Source organism: Pongo pygmaeus, chromosome 16 (assembly GCF_028885625.2).
Source record: "Pongo pygmaeus isolate AG05252 chromosome 16, NHGRI_mPonPyg2-v2.0_pri, whole genome shotgun sequence".
Classification (NCBI taxonomy): Eukaryota; Metazoa; Chordata; class Mammalia; order Primates; family Hominidae; genus Pongo; species Pongo pygmaeus.
The window spans coordinates 77,510,506-77,531,118 of record NC_072389.2 but is presented as its reverse complement, the minus strand read 5'-3'; the positions used below and the strand labels follow the sequence as shown (position 1 = coordinate 77,531,118).

General features: G+C 34.3%; 1 protein-coding gene across 13 annotated transcripts in view; it reads left to right on the top strand.

Annotated features, from left to right (window-relative positions):
• MYO9A (myosin IXA) overlaps nucleotides 1–20,613 on the top strand; it is a 308,394-nt gene that overhangs the window by 166,588 nt on the left and 121,193 nt on the right. For all 13 annotated transcript variants that reach the window (XM_063652720.1, XM_063652726.1, XM_063652723.1 and 10 more), the window contains 4 exons: nucleotides 1,151–1,270; nucleotides 14,059–14,134; nucleotides 17,482–17,625; nucleotides 19,251–19,290. In XM_063652720.1, the coding sequence (XP_063508790.1) occupies nucleotides 1,151–1,270; nucleotides 14,059–14,134; nucleotides 17,482–17,625; nucleotides 19,251–19,290 (380 nt within the window). The remainder of the gene's footprint in view (nucleotides 1–1,150; nucleotides 1,271–14,058; nucleotides 14,135–17,481; nucleotides 17,626–19,250; nucleotides 19,291–20,613) is intronic.

Below are 20,613 nucleotides of genomic sequence, written 5' to 3'. Positions count from 1 at the left end.
TTTTTAAAAGCCTGTTTTCTGTGTATAATATTACATGATTTATGGTATTAGATTCCCTCTCCATTGCTATATATGGCTGCCTATTCTCTGAATATATAAATCCAATTTAGGGAATTAGAGCAAGACTAAAATATGCCCTACAAACCTCTTTGAATTAATATGAGACTGTCTAACTTTTAAAATGATTCTGCTATGAGATTTTTCCAAAGATTGTTCTTTTGTATCTCATTCCTAATTATACAGTAAAATGCAGTAATAGAACTTTAGTTCATTTTAATGTGTTACTTAATTTGCCTCTATATTATTATGTACTTTATTTTTTAAAAGCAAACTTATTTAAATTTGAACATTATGCCCTAACTGTAGAGGTGATCTCTGAGTAAATGATACACAACCACCACCCTAAAGCCTGGAAACTCTTTCTTTATTGCTAATATTTATGGCACTCATCTCCCATTCACTTTATTTCCTAAGTACTCACTTTAAATAACACTAATCTGGGGCTTTGGTCTTTACTTGAATGTGCTCTCTTCTTTTTTTCACTGGTAGCTGATTTCTGTCCTATTTTCCTAAGAAGTGATAATGAGGTACAGATTCTTCAGCTTTGTTTTCAAATTTATAATTACAGAAGTGCTGCTGGGCTTTCCTGCTCTATGGTGCTTTTCTTCATGTTTTCATTATTGACACACTTGTTGGAATTCCTACAAGTGTGGTTAATTGCAGGATTTGTGAAAGAATCGTTTAAGTAAATTGTTCTGGGTATATTTCTCTTTGGGGTTCCATCAGTGTTGCCAACTATATGTTAATTATATTTGAGACCTGATAAAAGTGAGTCCTTTTAAAAAATAAATCATACAAATTGCTTTTGAATTTTTGCTTGTATTGAGAAATTTCTAGTATGGTGTTAACTAACAATACTTTTTGAGTACTGAAAAGGACACTTTGAATATCTGAAAAACGCCTTTATTTTTTCCTGTTATTTTTAAGCATTTTCCTCAAAATAATTGGACATTCACATATAACCTCTATTATTTGATACATTTTTATACACCCTTAAATAGTTGGCAGCATTGTCCTTGATTCTCTATTGGTTTGGGCTTATATAATGTCTTTTTCTTTTCTCTTTTTTTTGTTTTTTTTGCTTCCTAAGGACATGATGATACAGCGCCGTGTGCAGTTTTGAAAAGTATGGATAGTTTTAGCTTTCTCCAACACCCAGTCCACCAGAGGAGCTTAGAGATTCTGCAGAGATGCAAGGAAGAGAAGTACAGTAAGGCTACAAATCCTGATAAACTGTTATCACATATCCATTTGGAAATGGAAACCAGGAGCATCCTACACCAGGGTGGGATATAGATTGCATGGGCAACATGGCCTCCATAAACCTCTGAGCAGTCTTTGAATATTTCTGTTGAGTCTTTAGTACTTTCTTTTGAAAATACTGATATACTTTTTTAACTTTGGTGACTTTTCTGTTTGCCTGTGATCATTGGATTGTTAATTATACTTGGTTACAGTCACTGGATTGGTTTCTAATTGTCTTTCAAGTAGCCAAGTGATGGATAGGAATCAACAATGTTTTCTTTCCTGCTCATAAAAAAAAAAAAAAAAAAAAAAAAAAAAAAACTTATTGAGGTCTAATTGAAGTAAAAAACTGAATGCAAAGAGAACAATTTGGTAAGTTTTGACGTATGTAGGCACCCATGAAATTATCTCCAGAATCAAGATAATGAATATATTCAGCATTCCCAAAAAGTTTTCTCATAGCCCTTTCTAAATCTGGATGATTTTTGTGTTTGCTTATGCTTGAATTTCAACATTAGCAAATGTTATTTTTGTGTATCATTGGTAAATCCACTTAGTTTGATTGCAGTGCTTCAGCCAGCCTTTCCTATGTCTGGTTTAGAGCAAAGCCACCGCATTAATGTTTTGGCTTGAGGAAGAATAACAGAATCACGGTGCATATTCTTTTTTGTTTGCTTTTTTATAAAATCGGTGTGAAAAGATGCCCTTGGTCTCCGTTTCCTTTCTTGCTCTTTACTTGTTGTACTCATTCTGCATGAAAATTGATTCTTTTGCCAGTTGTAAGATTATTATAATTGAGGCACTGCTGTTGTGAGAATAAGTGCATCCTTCAAAATACTCAAAGACAACTCAGCAATTTGCGTATAATGGACCTACATAATCTGTTCTGAGCTTTTAATAAATTACCAATGATTTAGTTTGCTAATTTCACAGTTTTCTGGTTGAAATTCCATGAAATTTTACTATCCAGTTGTCAGTGAGAGGAGAATATAAGTAGAATTCCTAAGAGCAAATGTTGTGGATTCTTTTTCAGTTGCCATTGCTGTCTTGGTTAAAACAAAAGTGTGTAATGTATTTTGAAAAACAGTATTTGAAGTATTTTCTCGTTTTAAGAGGAACAAAGGTAAGTGTTTTGTTTTAAAAAGACATCCTTAAAATTATTCTTAATTGTTGCTGTTGTTTCTAAGAGGAATGTAACAAATCCTCATTCCAGTTATTCATCTTCCTATTCTGTCTTTTAATCCATGGGACATTATTTAAAATAGTCTATAAAACATTTTGGGGCGCTTAAATTAATTTCTATTAACTCTTAAATAGTTGCAAATGGTTTATTTGCTTTGTTTTTTCATGACTCAGCCTGACAACCCCAGACCTGATTGTATGCCAACTACATATGGAGCTTGAATAGGAGGGCACCAGTTTCAGCATAGGCTGCATGAAGAAATTGTGTGTCTATGTGTGTTCACTTGCAAATTTCTACTTTTATGGACGTTGGAGCTCTTCCATTATTTTATGTAATTTATTCCATTTTCCACTATAGTATTAGCAATATACTAATTATAAAAAGATATCGCGTTATAAATTTTATTATATGTAAAACTGTAGATTCAAGTTTCAGAAATTGTTCTAAAAAAATGGAACTACCAGCTTTAGGTAGTGGTGAATTGGTGAGGTGAATGAATCCTCCCACAAGTAACAGTGATAAAACCTGGAAAAAATTTTTTAAAATAACCAAGTATTTGAAAGTACTGGAAAAAGACCAAAAGTAGGCAGAAAGTAGGGAAAAGTTTATTCTTTAAAGGTAGTAAAGCAGTGGGTAAGAATTGTGAATTTGTAGCTTTTTATACAAGGGGTTTCCTAACTTGCATAGTTTCAGAGAGAGAAAACAGCCACCACCACCACCATACTGGCTTATTATGTTAGAAGACTTGCAGAGCAGCTTGGGGTTTAGGAGGAAAATCCTGGGACTGAGAGAGCTGCTAAAGGGCTAAAACCCAAATTAAAGTATGAATTTTGCCCATATCCCTGGTGACTGCTGTGAGTATGCAGGGAAGACCCCAGGAGCCGTATTAAAAAAAAAAAAAAGTGGAAACCAAATAAGAGATAATCCTTGAAAGACATAACTATAATAGCTGAGATATGCAAGTTTGCTGCTTTTTAGAAAAACTGAGGAAATTTTCTGCCTGTGCTTAGCTTGTGTGGGAAAAACTGAAGTCTTTCTGCCTTAATTGGAGTCCCATAGGAAATGAGAGATAAAGGGGTCGAAAATTATTTGAAGACAGTGGCAGAAAACATCCCTTATTTGGTTAAAAAAAAAAAACAAAAAAACAAAAAAACCCAACATAGTGAAACCCTGTCTCTACTAAAAATACAAAATGTAGCCAGGCGTGGTGGTGCACACCTGTAATCCCAGCCCCCTCGTGTGGCTGAAGCACAAGAATTGCTTGAACCTGGGAGGCAGAGGTTGCAGTGAGTTCAGATCACACCACTGCATTCCAGCCTAGGCAACAGAGCAAGACTGTCTCAAAACAAACAAACAAATACTAGCTTACAGATCCAGGAAGATCAGTGACCACAAAGCAGGGTAAATACGAAGGAAAACTACACCTAGACACATTATAGATAAACTGCTAAAATGTCAAAGGTAAAGAGAAAATCTTGAAAGCAGCCTGGAAAAGATATACATATTAAATACAGGGGAATAATGAGATGATTAACATTTGACTTCTCAGTAAAAATAATGGAGGCCAAAAGGTGTCAAAAAATCATGTTTAATATGTCATGTCCCCCACCTCACCCCAAAAAATTTGAGCCAGAATTTCTGTATTCGCAGTTTGGGTCCAGACAAATTAACTGACAGAAGAAAAATTAACAATCTTCAGAAGAACCTAACAGTATCCACTGTTGCTATGACATGTTATCCACAATGTCCTGTTATCATGTAGCAAAAGTATCCTTCAAAAATGAAGGTGAAATACATTTTCAGACTAACAGAGTCTGGGAATTTGTCACCATATGTATTATATGCAAAATGATAATAGAAATTCTTCAGGCTCAAGGGAAATCACCCCATGATCGTTACTTGGGTCTATAGTAGGGATTGGCAATTTTTTTCTGCAAAAAGCAGACAGCAAACATTTTAGGCTTTGTAGGCCAGTATGGTTTCTGTTGCAGCTACTCATCTCTTCTGTGAAGGGAGCCATAGACAATACATAAATAAATGAGTATAGTTGTGTTCCAATAAAACGTTATTATGGACACTGATACTTAAATTTCAAACAATTTTCACATGGTACAAAAATGTTCTCCTTTTTCTCCTCAGTTAAAAACTATATAAGCCATTCATAGGTCGTAGGTCATACAAAAACAAGCAGTAGGTTTGGTTTAGGCCATGGACTCTAGTTTGCTGATACATGCATGAATTACTGGAAGGAATAAAGAAGGCAGAACTAATAAATATGTATAAAAATATAAATGACTACACATATTTTCTTGGCTTCTCTTAATTAAAAAAATGTTTAAAGTAAAAAATCTGACATTATTTTGGTGGTTTAAAATATGTCCACAAATTGATACTCCCCCCTTCATAAGGCATGTGCTGTACTTAGTGACTTGCTTCCAAGAAATGGAATGTGGCAGAAGTTACAGTATGTGACCTTCAATATTAAGACATAAAGGTATTGTGGCCTTTCCTCCTTCTCTTTCTTTCTGGTGCTCTCGCCTTCTCTACAAAGTGGCTCTTCTCTGAAATTTCTCAGGGAGGAAATTAGAGGAGTGAGGAAAAATTGAAGTTTTGGGGAGCATGAGCTACAGCTCACTTCCAGAAATGACAGGAGCCCTAGAAAGAAGGAATCAGATGGCAGAAGGAGAGCAGGGGTAGAAAAGAAGAATCTCACTTTAATTTGAACCCATTATTTTGGACTTCAGTCCTGTTTGGGATGATTGAGAATATGATATGCATCGGCAAGATGAAGGATCAGCAATTGCCAGGGAAGGGCTGAGGGCTTGCTCCACCTCATTACCCTCACCATGCTGACAGTGCCTACTTTAATGTCCCTAACCTCAGGTATCAGGATGGTCATTCAGATGATTGAAAGTTTAGTGGATTGATCAAAATGGAATTAAATGCAAATCAATTAACAGATATATCTGGGAAACCCTCACATATTTGAAAAATAAAATGTATATGTAACTAATGAGTTGAAAAAATTTCATAAGGGCAACTTGGAAGTTTTTTGATCTGAAAGATGATGGAAACAACATATTACAACTTATGGAATACAAATAAAGAAGTACTTAGGAGAAAACTTACAGCTTTAAATTCTTAAATTAGAAAAGTAAGGTAAAATAATCAGTGATTGAGGCTTTCACCTTAAGCTAGGAAGAAAAGAGCATATTAGACTCCAAATAAGTAGAAGGAAGTAAAGTAAATAAAACTTTTTTTTTTTTTTTTTTTTTCTGAGACGGAGTCTGGCTGAGCCTCCCAAGCACCTCGGACTACAGGTGCATGCCACCATTTTGCTTTGTCTTGTTTCATATTTTAGAGATAGGAGCTCGTTCTGTCACCCAGACTGGAGTGCAATGGCACAATCATGGCTTATTGCAGCCTTGACCTCCTTGGCTCAGGTGATCCTCCCTCCCCAGTCTCTCAAGTAGCTGGGTCTACAGGTGCATGCCACCATGCCCTGCTAATTTTTAAAATTTTATTTGTGGAGATGGAGTCTTACTATGTTGTCCAGGCTGGTCTCAAACTCCTGGCTTCAAGCAATCCTCCTGCCTTGGCCTCCCAAAGTACTAGGATTACAGATGTGAGCCACTACATCCGGCCTAAAGCTGGTTTTTTGAAAAGAACAATGAAGTTGATAAATCTCTAGGCCAGCATGGTGCAGTAGAACTTTCTGCGATGTGGAAATGTTCTCCAGCTACACTGTTAGTACTGTAGCCACTAGCCGCATGTGGCTGTTAAGCACCTGAACTGTGTCTGGTGCAGCTGAAACTGAAGTTCTAATTTTGTTTAATGAGTTTATATAGCCACATATAGCTAGTGGCTACTGTATTGGACAGTGCACTTATAGCTATTCTGATCTAGAAAAGTGAGAGAAGACACAAAGCTATTACCTAGAATGAAAGAGTGGACACAATTATATATGCTACAAAAATCAAAAGTTTGACAAAGAGATTATGAACATTTATGGCAATCAGTTCAACTTACGTGAAATGGAAAAATTCCTTGAATGTCAACGGTTATTAAAATCAACCCAAGAAAATACAGAAAATATGAATAGTGCGGTATCTTTTTACAATATTGAATTCTTAACTGAAATTTTCCCCCCACGCAAAGTTTAGGCCGAGATAGGCTCATTAGTAATTTTATTTAAGAAATGACTATTGTACCAGTTCTCTTCAACTCTTTCAAAAAACAGGAGAAGGGAACACTATCCAAATCATTTCATGAGGCCAGTGTTATTATTCTGTTACCAAAACCATTATAAGAAAACTATAGACCAATACAACTTCATGATGGTGGATATAGAAATAATAATAGCTGGCTGAATTCAGCAGTATATTAAAGATAATACATGAAGACCACATGGAATTTATTCCAGGGATGAGAAAGGTTGGCTTAACCATGTTAACCATATAAAAAGAAAGCCACATATGATTGTCTCAGTAGATGGAGAAAAAGTTTGTCTTAATACCACGCTCATTCTATTTTAAAACTTTTAGTAGCCTAGGAATAGAGACCAACTTCCTCTACTTTATGAAGAATATGCATGAAAATCCTACAGCAAACTCCATACTTATTAGTGAAAGATTGAATACTTTTTCCCTAACATTAAGAACAAGGCAAAGACATCTTTTGCCACTTAGATTTGACATTTGCTAAAGGTCACAGGTGGTGCAAAAAGGCAACAAAAAGAAATTGTACATAGATTGAAAAGAAGTAGTCAACAAATTCATTAATATAGGAAGTGTGAAGGAATCACACTTCCTATTTAAGGAAAAGTGCTCTTAAAACTAAAAAGTGAGTGTAACATTTTTATGGGATACCAAGTAATTATAGAAAATTGTAATATCCTAGCCATGAGCACTTAGAAAATGATTTACAAATTCCATGTACTGTACATCTATGGCAGCCAGCCTCCTAGATGTCACAAGCTTTTATAGTCCTCTCCTATATTTTACAAGAGTTGGTCTGTGTAACAGAAAGCACATGGCAAAAATGATGGTATGTCACTTTTAAGATTTCTGTAAAAGACTGCAGTTTCCTTCTGGGGTACTGCTTTGCTTGCTAGGCCTCTCTGAAATCACTGTCTCTTGGAGAAACAAGATGCTATTTGTGAGTAGCCAAAACTCAGTATGAACTGAGGCTTGTCACCAACTATGTGAGTGACCTTAGAAGTGGATCCTTCATTCCAATGCTGAGATGACTGCAGCCTTGGCTGATAGCTTGAATACAACCTCTTGAGACACGTTGAGTCAGAACCACCCAGCTAAGCCACTCCTGAATTGTTGTTCCTCTAAAAACTATATGAGATGATAACTTGTTTTAAAGTGTTGGATTTTGGAGTAATTTAATATGCAGTGGATAATTAACAGAAACATGAAATACTTGGGGATAAATTTAACAAATATGTTTAAGAGTTGTGCACTACTAGGAGAAATTGAAGAATACAATGAAGAGAGATACATATTTATGTTTGTATTTTTGAGATGCAGCTCTCTCTCAGATGGAGCTATAGATTGAATTCAACCCAATAAGTATAATAGCAGATTTTTTGGTAGAAATTAACAAGCTGAATCTAAACTTTATAGAGAAATGTAGAATACCCAGACTGTCCAAAACAATTTTTAAACAGAACAAAACTGGATAATTTACATTATATGATTTTAAGACTAAAATATTCATGACATTGTTCTATTGGTGTTAAGGATCAATGGATTAATGAATCAAATACAGAGTACAGAAGTAGATCTACACATACACAGTCAGTTGATTTTCTGTTAAGGCACCAAGGTAATTTAGTGGGGGTAAGGGATAGTCTTTTAAACAAATAGCACTAGAACAACTGGATATCCATAAAGTATAAGAGAACTTTGACCCTTATATCATACATGTAAGTTAATTTTGAAATGTGTCATACAGCTCTTTGTAAGGACCAAAGCTATTAAATTTGTATTAAAATAGAAGAAAACCTGAGAAACAAATTTTTGTAATCTTGCAACAGGCAAAAGTTTCTTAGATGAGACATAAGAGCATGAATATAAAAGGAAAAAATTAACAAATTGGAGTCAGCCAATTTGAAAATTACTGTTCTTAACTGCTGTTAAGAAAAAAAACATACCACAGCCTGGGAAACAGTATTTATTACAATTTGTAATATTCATACCCGATAATGGACTTGAAAACAAAATATAAAAACTCCTACAATAATAAGATAAACAGGCCAGTTTTTAAATGGGCAAAAGATTTGAACATACACTTCCACAAAAGAAGATTTATCTGTGTTCTCATGAAAGATGTTCAACTTTGTTATTCATTATGGAAAGGCAAATTGTAATCTGAGTAAGGTCACTAATACCTCTATAGTGGCTAAAATGTAAGAAGTTGAAATACGAACTGATAAGGGTGTGGAGCAACTGGAGCTCTCATACTGTCTCTTGGCACTGTCAAATGTACAGTTATTTCCGAAAACGGTTTGTCAGTTTTATAAAGATAAGCATATTTTTCCCATATGTTTCATGAATTCAAATCTCAGTTGTTTACCTAAGAAATAAAAGTATATATTCACAAAAGACTTTTACGGATGAATCTCTAAAGTGTTATGCTAAGGGAAGGCCTATCCTCAAAGCATACTGTTTTATTCCATCTATATAAAGTTCTAGTCAATACAAGCCAATCTGTGTGGAGAGCAAGTTAGTGATTGTCTTGACCCATAAGTAAGTGTGGGAGATTGTCCAAGAAGGGGCATAAGGCAACTTTGGTCATGATGGAAATGTTTTATATCTTTCTTTGGTGGTTATTAGTGTGGTGAATGCATTTAGCAAAACTTACTTAACTGTACACTTAACATATATATGTTTAACTGTTTGAAATTTTTATTCCAATAAAAAATGTTTAATTACATGTCATGAAGCCTGATACAAGTTACAAGTAAATACCTAGAAGAGATTATTTTTCGTGAAACTAAGAATATCCAAAATAAAAAATTGTATATGATCAGAACTACTGCTTGCAGATGGTATACAGAGACAAATATAGAAGATACTGGCATGCATTTTGGTGAAAACTGAAGGGAAAGTGGGGAGCTCTACTGTTCTTGAATTAACATAATCTTTTCAAGTTTAGGAAATCAGTATAGTTAAATAAATTGAACGTGTGCCTTAAGGACAACCACAGTAATAACAATTTTTATCTTTCAAGGTAGCATAAGAGACCTTATAAAGTGAAAATCAAGGAGAAAAAAATGAAAGAGTGAAATAAATGAGAAACATGAAATAAAATGCCAGAAACAAGTATTATTTAAAATTAATATAAATGGTTTACACTCACCAGTTAAACTCTCAATGAATTTTTCAGTAGTTTAAGTGACAGCTACATGATTTTTAATTAAAGAGGTGAAAATAAAAGGATGGACAGTGATGTAGCAGGCAAATATGAATGATAGCAATTATTAAAGCTAGATAGTAATCTGAACAGATGCTCACCTATATAGAATTTAAAAATTTAGTTGAGCAAGATAGAAGCTGAACCCACTAGAAAGTTTTGATATTTAATAAAGAACTTGGTAAATGTATATATAAAGCTAAATAAGCACAATTTTATAAAACTTATACCTAATTTGCTTGATGAAGGAAAAGAAACAAGGTGAATGTAAGTATTGGGTAGCAATAACATCCCTAATGAGAAGGGAATGACTTTAATGAAAACATTTGAAGGTTCTTGTACTCTTCAGGGAAAGAGAACAGATTATTAGTTTAGGATTCATGAGTATGTTAAACATTTAAGGATAAATAAAGCAGAAAATGTATACAATTTGTGGAACAAAAGAAGTCAAAATACAAAGAAAACAATAGAAGCCTGGATAAAAGCATATAATAGTTAAGGTAAATAAAAAAATATAAACTAAGATGTCAGAAAAAAATTCCAGATGTATCAATTATAGCAGTAAGTTAAAATGGACTAAACTGAACAGTTTAAAAAAATATTATGAATTAAGGAAGATGAGCAAAATTTAGCTGTAGAATGCTTACAAGAGACAAACCTAAAGCATATAAACACAAAGAAATTAAGAATATTAGGAAAGAGTTATATCAAAATTTATCCTTATTCTCTTGTACATTTTCCCACCTCCTTAAGGTAACCACAGATTTATTACTATAAGTCAGTTTTACATTTTCTAAAAATTTTACGCAAGTGGGATTACATAGTATGTATTTTGTGTTCTGGTTGTGTTATGCAACATAGTTATGGATGTATTCATACATGTTTTTCCATATATCATTTGTTGCTCAGGTGTGTTCCATTGTATATGTATATACACACATTATATTTAATTTATATGGTATATATATAATGTATATAATTGTGCTTATTGATTTGTTGATGTAGTTGTTATATATTGTCAGAGCTATTGTGAACAACAGTGCTATAAGCATTCTTTTTTGAGTCATTCTGCAGACATATATTTTTATTCCTCAGTAAATACTTAAGAGTGGAGTTACCTCATGAAGTAGGCATATGTTTAACATCATTACGAACTCTCAAATTTTTGGCATTTTAAAGATGTTCGATGTTCTTAGGGCTTTATTTGTGATGATTACTCAGATGGCCATCCCATCTGAGTAAGGAACGACAATGAAGGAATTGTCATTCCTTCATATGTCGTGTACCTTTTTTTCCTTTGACTTTAAAATTTTCTCTTTATATTTGGCATTCAGCAATTTGATTCTCATGTCCCTAAATATGATTTATATTAATTTTCTTTGGGATTTGCTGTACCTTTTGGATTTTCATTGTTTTTCATCAAATTTAGAAAATTTTTGGCCAATATTTTTCAAACATTTTTTCTGCTACAATTTCTTTTTTCCTTCTGAAACTCGTTACATGTTGTTAGAATATTTGATACCATCTCAAGATAGCTATTTTAAAATTCTTTTTTTGCTAATTCGAACAAATGGGCGATCTTGGGATCTGATGGGTTTGTTGTTGTTGTTGTTGTTGTTGTTGTTTTTGAGATAGAGTCTTGCTCTGTCATCCAGGCTAGAGTGCAATGGCACGATCTTGGCTCACTGCAACCTCTGCCTTCTGGGTTCGAGCGATTCTCCTGCCTCAGCTTTCTGAGTAGTTGGGATTACAAGTGTGTGCCACCATGCTGGGCTAATTTTTGTATTTTTGTAGAGATGGGGTTTTACCATGTTAGCCAGGCTGGCCTCGAACTCGTGACCTCAGGTGATGCGCCCACCTCGGCCTCCCAAAGTGCTGGGATTACAGGTGGGAGCCACTGCACCTGACCAGATCTGATGATTTTCAAATGGGATCAGGGAGTGGGCTGCACAGGGCTTCATTTTTTAATCTGAGTGATCCATCATAAGTGTTTAGTATATTATTCTTTAGGCCACTTTTATGTTTAAAATACTTAATAATTGATGTAAAAATGGTAACCATTGCCTAATCTATTGTCTAGAAATTTACTCCTCCTCCCCCTCCTCCTTTCTTCTGTCTCTTCTTTCTTCTTCCTTCTTCTTTGAGATGGAGTCTTCCTCTGTCATCCAGGCTGGGGTGAGATGGCATAATCATAACTCACTGTAGCCTTGAACTCTTGGACTCAAGCCATCCTCCTTGAAGATTGTTTGCAAGATTGTTTCAGCTCTTCTGGATCCGTTATATTTCCTTGTTAATTTTAGGATTGGCTCATTCATTTCTACAAAAATAATTATCTGGAATTTTAATAGAAAATGCATTGATCTGTAGGTCAGTTTGGGGAACATTGACATCTTAACAATATTATATTTTCCAATTCAGGCACATAGATAGCATTCCATTTAGTTGGGTCTTTATTTTCTTTTGATGATGTGTTATAGTTTTCAATGTAGACATTTTATACTTTTAAAAATTTCATTTCAGAATATTTATTGCTATTTCCGCCCTTCCTCCCCCAACCCCATCCCCACTCCAAGACAGGGTCTCACTCTGTCGCCCAGGCTAGAATGCAGTGGCACGACCTCAGCTCACTGCAGCCTCGACCTCTGGGGCCCAAGCAGTTCTCCCACATCAGCCTCTCAAGCTGGGACTATAGGTGTGAGCCACTACACCCAGCTAATTTTTGTATTTTTTTTAGAGGTGGGGTTTCAGCATGTTGCCCAGGCTTGTCCTGAACTCTCAAGGCTCAAGTAATCTGCCTATCTTGGCCTCCCAAACTGTTGGGATTACCAGCATGGGCCACTGTGCCTGGCCCGTTTGCAGGATTTAAACAGCACAAAGAGTCTTCGGTGGGTTTTCAGTTTCCCTCAGTCATACAGAAAGATAACAATCACTTCATGTGAATATAGTGTTGACTATGTGCCAAGCACTCTTCTAAGCACTTGCATGTATTTTTTATTTTTAGTATAGATGAAGTCTAAGTTGCCCAGCTTGTCTTGAACTACAAAGCTCAAGTGATCTGCCTGCCTTGGCCTCCCAAAGTGCTGGGATTACAGACATCTGTGACTACACCTGGCCATCACTGTATATTTATTTGTTTCCTGTAGTTTTGCAGAACTCGTTTATTAGTCCAAATCAGTTTTTTTTTTTAATTATTCCATAGGATTTTCTGCCTACAAGATTGTCATCTTGAATAGAGATACTTTTACTTCCTTTTTCTGGTGTATCTTACATATATGAAATGTTTGTGTGTTATAAAAATTGATAGCCTTATGCTTATGGAACTTACATGTTTATCATATGATTTGAAGAACATTACATTTTTTAAATATTGGTAATTCTTAAGGAAGCAATTTGTCTTTTATATTCATTGTATTTATAACATTAATTCTCAATACATTGATAGTCATTGTATTTATCTGAACATGTCAGAAATGTATTGCTAAAAAATGATGCATCAAAATAAGAAATGAATTTGTGCAGTCATAAAAAGAACAAGATCGTGTCTTTTGTGGGAACATGGATGGAGCTGGAGGCTGTTGTCCTTAGCAAACTAAATGCAGGAACAGAAAACCAAATACTGCATATTCTCTCTTATAAGTGGGAGCTAAATGATAAAAACTTATGAACACGAAGGAAACAACAGACAGTGAGGTCTAGTTGAAGATGGAGGTTGGGAGGAGGGAGAGGAGCAGAAAAAATAACTATTGAGTACTGGGCTTAATACCTGGGTGAAATAATCTGCACAACAAACCCCCGTTACATGAGTTTACCTTTGTAACAAACCTTCATGTGTACCCCCCGAACCTAAAAATAAAAATGAACTTGTACACTTCTAGGACTTCAGTCCAGTCACCCTTGTATTTCCTGAAGTTAATGATTCAATGAAAGAAGAAATAAAAGATTTCATTATTAAATTTTCTGATTGGGTTCATTGTTAACTAAGATCTATGACAGTTATGAGACTTGGGTCATGTAATTATTTAGATATTTCTGAAATATTTAGCAAATACTCGTTATTAAATTTTCATTTGTCTTTAGAAAAATTATTTCACGTTTCATTTTTCTTTGCACTGATTTCAAATTTTCTGTTTTTTAAATTTTGCTAGGTATAACCCGAAAAAATCCCAGAACACCTCTTTCTGATCTCCAGGGCATGAATGCTCTAAATGAAAAAAACCAACAGTAAGTGTGTTTGGTTTATGTTTTCAAGGACGTATAGAAGAAATAACTGGCATTCTTGTTGATATTTTTGTGACTTTAAAAGTTTGAAGTAATTCAGGCTTGTTTTGTTTATTTCTTGAATCCTTTATAAGTGATGTAATAACACATTAATAGGTTAAAGTTAACAAAATTTGTCTACAGTTGCTTCTGGTAAAATGGCTTTATAATTTTGAAAAAGTTTCTTCAGAATAAATGAGCTCATATATTTTAATTGCTGAGACCCTTCTTGCATTTTATGTCTTTTACAAAATTTAAGGGTTATTCTGCTGCTTTCTGTGGAGAAATCTTATTGGGAAGTAATAATTGAATAGTTTGATTTACATCAAACCATCCAATACCTTTTTTGGGTGAGTGCGATTACCAAAGCTTACCTTTTACTATTTTCAATGACGAATTCCTGAGAACAATTTGACAGTAACAAATATAAATAATTTTATGAGTTGATAAAGTCTCTTTGTTTTTTATATATACTATTTAATAAAGATTGTAATTTGTATGAGGAGAACATTGTTTCTAGAATGTATTCTCTATGTTTTAAACATCTTCAAAAAATTGAGCTTCCTAATACTGTGGTAATAAGGATGGTCTGTCATTAAAATGAAGGTATAACTTCATTGATCATTTTTTCCAATTGAGTCATTATGTCTTTCTAATACATAATTGTCACTTGTCTGCTCAGTAACTTTTTCATGACTCTTTATTGCTTATTTAAAAGTCTAGGTTCACTAACTTCATATGCAAGATCTGTCACAGCCCAAGTATCTAGCCACAAATATATTCACTTTGAATGCCACAAATTAAGCTATTTGCTATCTTTATATTGTATGTCCTTTGTTTTCTTAACAGTAGTATTTGGCTAATTATGGTATCTACCACCATATTTGCATGTTAAATTTTACCCGAACACAAATTAGATAGTTAACCTTGACCTGTGTACCTTCAGTTTCATCTGTTGGCAGTATTCTCACCCTGGTCCAGATGGGAACCCAATTTTCTTGATTATATAAAAAAGAAACTGCAATATGCCTCATTTCACAAAGCAGTTTAGTGGTTTTAAGTTTCCTAATTTCTAGTTCGTGCTTCTTTCTTTGTACTTTCCATTTTGGATACCTGAAGTGATCTATATGGGTTTCTGGTTCAGTTCCAGACCACCACAATAAAACGAATTCTCGGTAAAACAAATCACACAAATTTTTTGGTTTCCCAGTGCATATAAAAGTTATGTTTACACTATACTGTAGTCTGTCAATTGTGCAATGGTATTATGTTTAAAAAATACATACACACCTTAATTAAAAAATACTTTGTTGCTAAAAAAAAATAACAATCATCTGAGCCTTCAGTGAGTCATAATCTTTTTGCTGGTAGAGGGTCTTTCGTTGATGTTGATGGCTGCTGACTGATTAAGGTGGTGGATGCTGAAAATTGGAGTGGCTATGGCAATTTCTTAAAATAAGACAATGAAATTTGCAAATCAGTTGCCTCTTCCTTACAGGAAAGATTTCCCTGTAGCATCCAATGCTGTTTGATAGCCTTTTATCCACAGTAGAACTCCAGAATTGGAGTCAATCCTCTCAAACCCTGCCACTGCTTTATCAACTCAATTTATGTAATGCTTTGAATCCTCTGTTTTCTTTTTTTAAAGAATTTTTTCCTCACAGTCCCTACCACAGAATATGTTGTCATTTCAACACTTTTCACAGCATCTTCACCAGGAATGTATTTTCCTACTGCATTTTTTCCTCCCTCTCCCTCCCTCCCTTCGTTCTTTCCTTCCTTCCTGCTTTCCTTCTAACCTCACTTGCTTCCTTCCTTCCTCTCACTCTCTTCTCTCTCTCTCCTCTTGTTTTTTTTTTTTTTTCTAAAGCCAGAGTACCACTCATTTTTTTAAATGAGAAAAATATAAGTGCACACACAAACCATCTTAAGTGCAGTATGATTCTCCCGTTTGAGAAGACACATTATCTTAGAGATAATGATTCACTGACTTTTTTTTAATGGTTTAGCACAAAATAATGAAAATACAAGCGTTTCTAAATGGTTTATTGATTACATGCCATTTATATATCTTGAATAAATGCTCTAAGCAAATGGAAGCTGAGATTTATAAATATGGACAAATGTGAAATTGTTTTAAGTAGCTATCTCCTGATATTTCTTTTAAAAAAATTTTAGTTCACGCATAATAATTATACATATTATCGTGTACAGTGTGATGTTTTGATACCTGTATACATTATGTAATGATCAAATTAAGGTAATTACCATATTCATCATCTCAAATATGTGTCTTTTTTTGTGGTGGGAACATTTCTCTTTCAAAATTTTCTCTTCTAGCTATTTTCAGGTATGCAATACCTTATTATTAACTATAGTCACTTCATTGTGCAATAGAAGACCACAATTTATTCCTGTTGTCCTACTGTAACTTCATACCCATTGACCAACCTCTCCGCTTACTGCACCCCTCCACATCATTACCTTTTCCAGTCTCTGGTAATCACTGCTCTATTCAGTACTTCTGTGAGAGCAGCTTATTTAGATTCCACATACGAGTGGGGTCATGCAGTATATGTCTTTCTGTGTCTGGCTTATTTCAGTTAACGTAATGTACTCTATGTTTGTCCATGTTGTCCAAATGATAGGACTTTATTCTTTTTTTAATGACGGAATAGCATTCCATTGTATGTATATACCACATTTTCTTTATCCATTCATTTGTTGTTGGATACTACTACTTTACCTGGTGAGTCCTCCATTAATTATTATGTTACAATCACTGATAATGTTATGTTTTGTTCATTGCTATATCTGCCGTGTCTAGAGTCTCATAGGACTTAGTAAGTTTAATGGGGTGTGTGAGTAGTGAGTGTGTGTGTGTGTGTGAATAAGACCTTTCAGGAGGAAATTAGATATTCCATAGGATGGGATAGTGTATTAGGATTACAAATTCCTATAGTAGCATTTGAAAATTCTAAAATCTAACAAAGAGGGAAGATACTATAATCCATTATATTAGTTACTAGTTGTTGACTGATAATATATTTAAAGATATCAGCTACATGATGTGCTCATCTACATGCACATTTGTATGTGAATATGACGGAATTCATAGGAATTTGTTCTGAATGAGACAACGGTTAGTCCCAACTGATTGGCAGTCATTTGGATGAAATCATTTTTTTGTCGGTTTGGCATTTTTTTCTAAATTTTAACTTTAGTATTTAAAGTTTTATTTTACTTATTTAAGCAATATAGTGTTAATTAGAGACGTCTTGATTAACTAAAGCAAATTATATTTTTTACAGTGATACATTTGATATTGCCTGGAATGGCAGAACTGGGATTCGCCAGAGCAGACTATCAAGTAGCACCTCCTTGCTTGATAAAGATGGAATATTTGCTAATTCAACTAGCAGCAAACTCCTGGAGAGAGCCCATGGAATTCTCACGTCAGTACTAATCAGTAATGTAAATTGTTTTTTGTTTTTTGTTTTTTTTTTTTGGTCTGGTTTAAAATTTCTGGCAGAAAAAAATGAAGAAGGAAGATGGTGAAGTGTTATTTTCATGGGAAGAATTTTGACTGAAACAAGACTCAAAGTTATTTAGGTAGCGTTTACAGCCATGAGTCTCATGTGTTATAAAGCTTGTGTTTTTGTTGATTTTTCTCCCCCATATTACCAGGAGAATCATGACTGAGTATATTTGTTATGGAGATGATAATAAAGGTCTTATTGTTTAGACAGGCCCTACCTTCAGAGAAAGAAAAAACTGTTACCTCCTTTTAGGAGTCCCAATTTTTACTACAATTATCCTTTAATTCTAGCAATCTTAACAAATTAGGCAAGAAAATCTATAAATGGTGAATGGTTGAGTGATATGTAACACTTATCCAAGCTTTCCATTTCTCATTAACCGATTATGGAGTTGGTTTGAAGACATAGCTATAACCATGCTCTACCATGCTTCATAGAGACCCAATCTCTCCAAAAAAAAAAAAAAAAGAAAAGAAAAAAATTAGCCAGGTGTGGTACTGCATGCATGTAGTTCCAGCTACTCAGGAGACTGAGGTAGGAGGATCAGTTGAGCCAAGGAAGTTGAGGCTGCAGTGAGTCATGATCTTGCCATTGCACTTCAGCCTGGGCAACCGATTAACATCCTGTCTCTGAGGAAAAAAAAAAAAAGGAAAAAAAAGTTATTAGTTATTAGCATTAACATGTTTTAGACATTTCCCAAGCATATCATTTGACCACTAGCTAGAGGTGTGACTGAATTGGATTCCATAATCCTTGTCTGAATCACTGCTTAATAATATTAGTAGGTTCTATTTATGTAGGTCTTGCTCTAGCCCAGAGATACACATTAACTCATTTAATCCTCGCAACAACTTTTAAGCTATAGGTAGTATTGTCCTCCCTGTTTTACATTATTACATAATGAAAAGTTAAAGAGGTTAAAATCATACCTTAATAGATGGTAGACCATAGATTGTTGTCCAGGTCTTTCTAACTTCGCAGCCCATATTCCTAAGCGTTGGACTTTATTCCTTCTTTTCTGTGGCCATAAAAAAGGCTAAAAATAAATTTAAAAGACTTGATTTAAGTATGGTATTGAGGTTTGAATAAGGAAAAAAATGAGTGGAATAGAATTTTTAATTACCAAAAATGGAAGATTACATTTTGGTGATAAGTACGTTTTTTAAAAATTTATGAAACTTAGACATCTCATTTAGTCTTGGTATGATAGAAATAAGTCTTCTGTAGGTACAAGAAGCTACTAGCAACTGAAGAAAATGAACCTGTAGCGTAGAATGTACAACACAGTGTTACTAATCATCAGGTGTAAATCTATTTATACTTATATAACAAGGCAGGTATCTTTTCCTTGTTTATTCTTCCTTCCCAAGGTGCCTGCTTGGCTGAATCAGATAGTGTTTTCATATAAAGGACCTACAGTCTTGGTAATGGGTGTATAATCTGTTGTTTTAGGAAAGACATTGAAATCTTTCTTCTCTACAGTAGCTTTTGTTTTTGTTTTTATACAGTAGCTTTTTTTAATGAATGATTTATCTCTATAGGAGAAACAAAAATTTCAAATCCAAGCCTGCCCTTCCAAAGGTGAGTACTATGAAAACTTTTTTTGTATTGGTATTCTGCTACACAATTATTTTTTATTACTCATACAATCTTCATACATCAAAAACAAGAAATAACCTTATTTGTATCCAAGATAGTGATCGTGCACTTAGTTGAATCCATTTTAGAAATAACACTGCTATGAAATGGCTAAGCCTAATGGTTCAGGTAAATATTTATTTGTGATATATACCATTTTCTAGTGTTTTAATAGCTCCTGAATATAAATGTTGTTTAGTTATTGCCTCTTTATGTAAGGTCTTTTCATTTCTCCTTGAGCCAAGTTAAGGTCAAATTCTGAATGGTACCTGATTTTAAAATAATTTCTGATTAGTGCTCACCTAATCCAATTATCTATAATAAATGTTTGCCAGATTTTTCTATAAAGGGACATTGTCTTTTCACGCTTATGGTTTCTGATATAACTAGTTGGCTCTGCTGTTGTAGCAGAAATGCAGCTATAATTTGCATTCCAATAAAACTTTATTAATGGACACTGAAAATTGAATTTTATGTAATTTTTCACATGCCATAAAATATTATTATTTTAACCCATATAAACCATGTATAAATAGTGGGCAGGATTTGGTGAGCAGTACTTGCCCCTCTGTTAATATAGCTCTGTTTGTTTGTTTGTTTGTTTATTTATTTATTTATTTGCAGGGGTTGTTGTTTCATTTTGCTTTGTTTATTAATGTTTATAGCAGCTTTATTTGTAATAGCAAAAAACTCGAAGCAACTCAAACTTTCATCAACAGAAATATGGATAAACACACTGTGGTATACCCATATAATTGAATACTTAACTCACCAATAAAAATTAATAAACTATTGATGCGTGTAACAACATGAATGAATCTCAAAATAATTACATGCAATAGTAAATACTGTATATAAATCTTAGAAAATATGAATTGCAGTGACAGAGAACAAAGAGGTGGTTTTAAACACACAGACATTTCCAGGGACTACAGCCCCCTGGATCAATGCAGATAAGCAGTTAAAAAGCACACTCCCCAGTTAATTTCTGGAAGGGGTTTGTCCGTATACTTCTCTAGCTGTTGTTTGAGGATTGGGCTCCTCTCTAGGCTGCATCTGGTAGCCAGTGGGCAAACAAACAGCAGAACCCTGGGATGCTGACTGTGAGTTCCAGCGTTTCCTGAGTTTTTTCATCTGGCTTGCTCCAGCAATAAAGCTAGAGCAGATTATCTCTGTAGATTATCCCTGGAAGGAGTTCATTCATGGATTGATCACAACTGCCACTGCTCCCTCGCAAGGGATGGCCTCCTTAACCATATAGTTCTG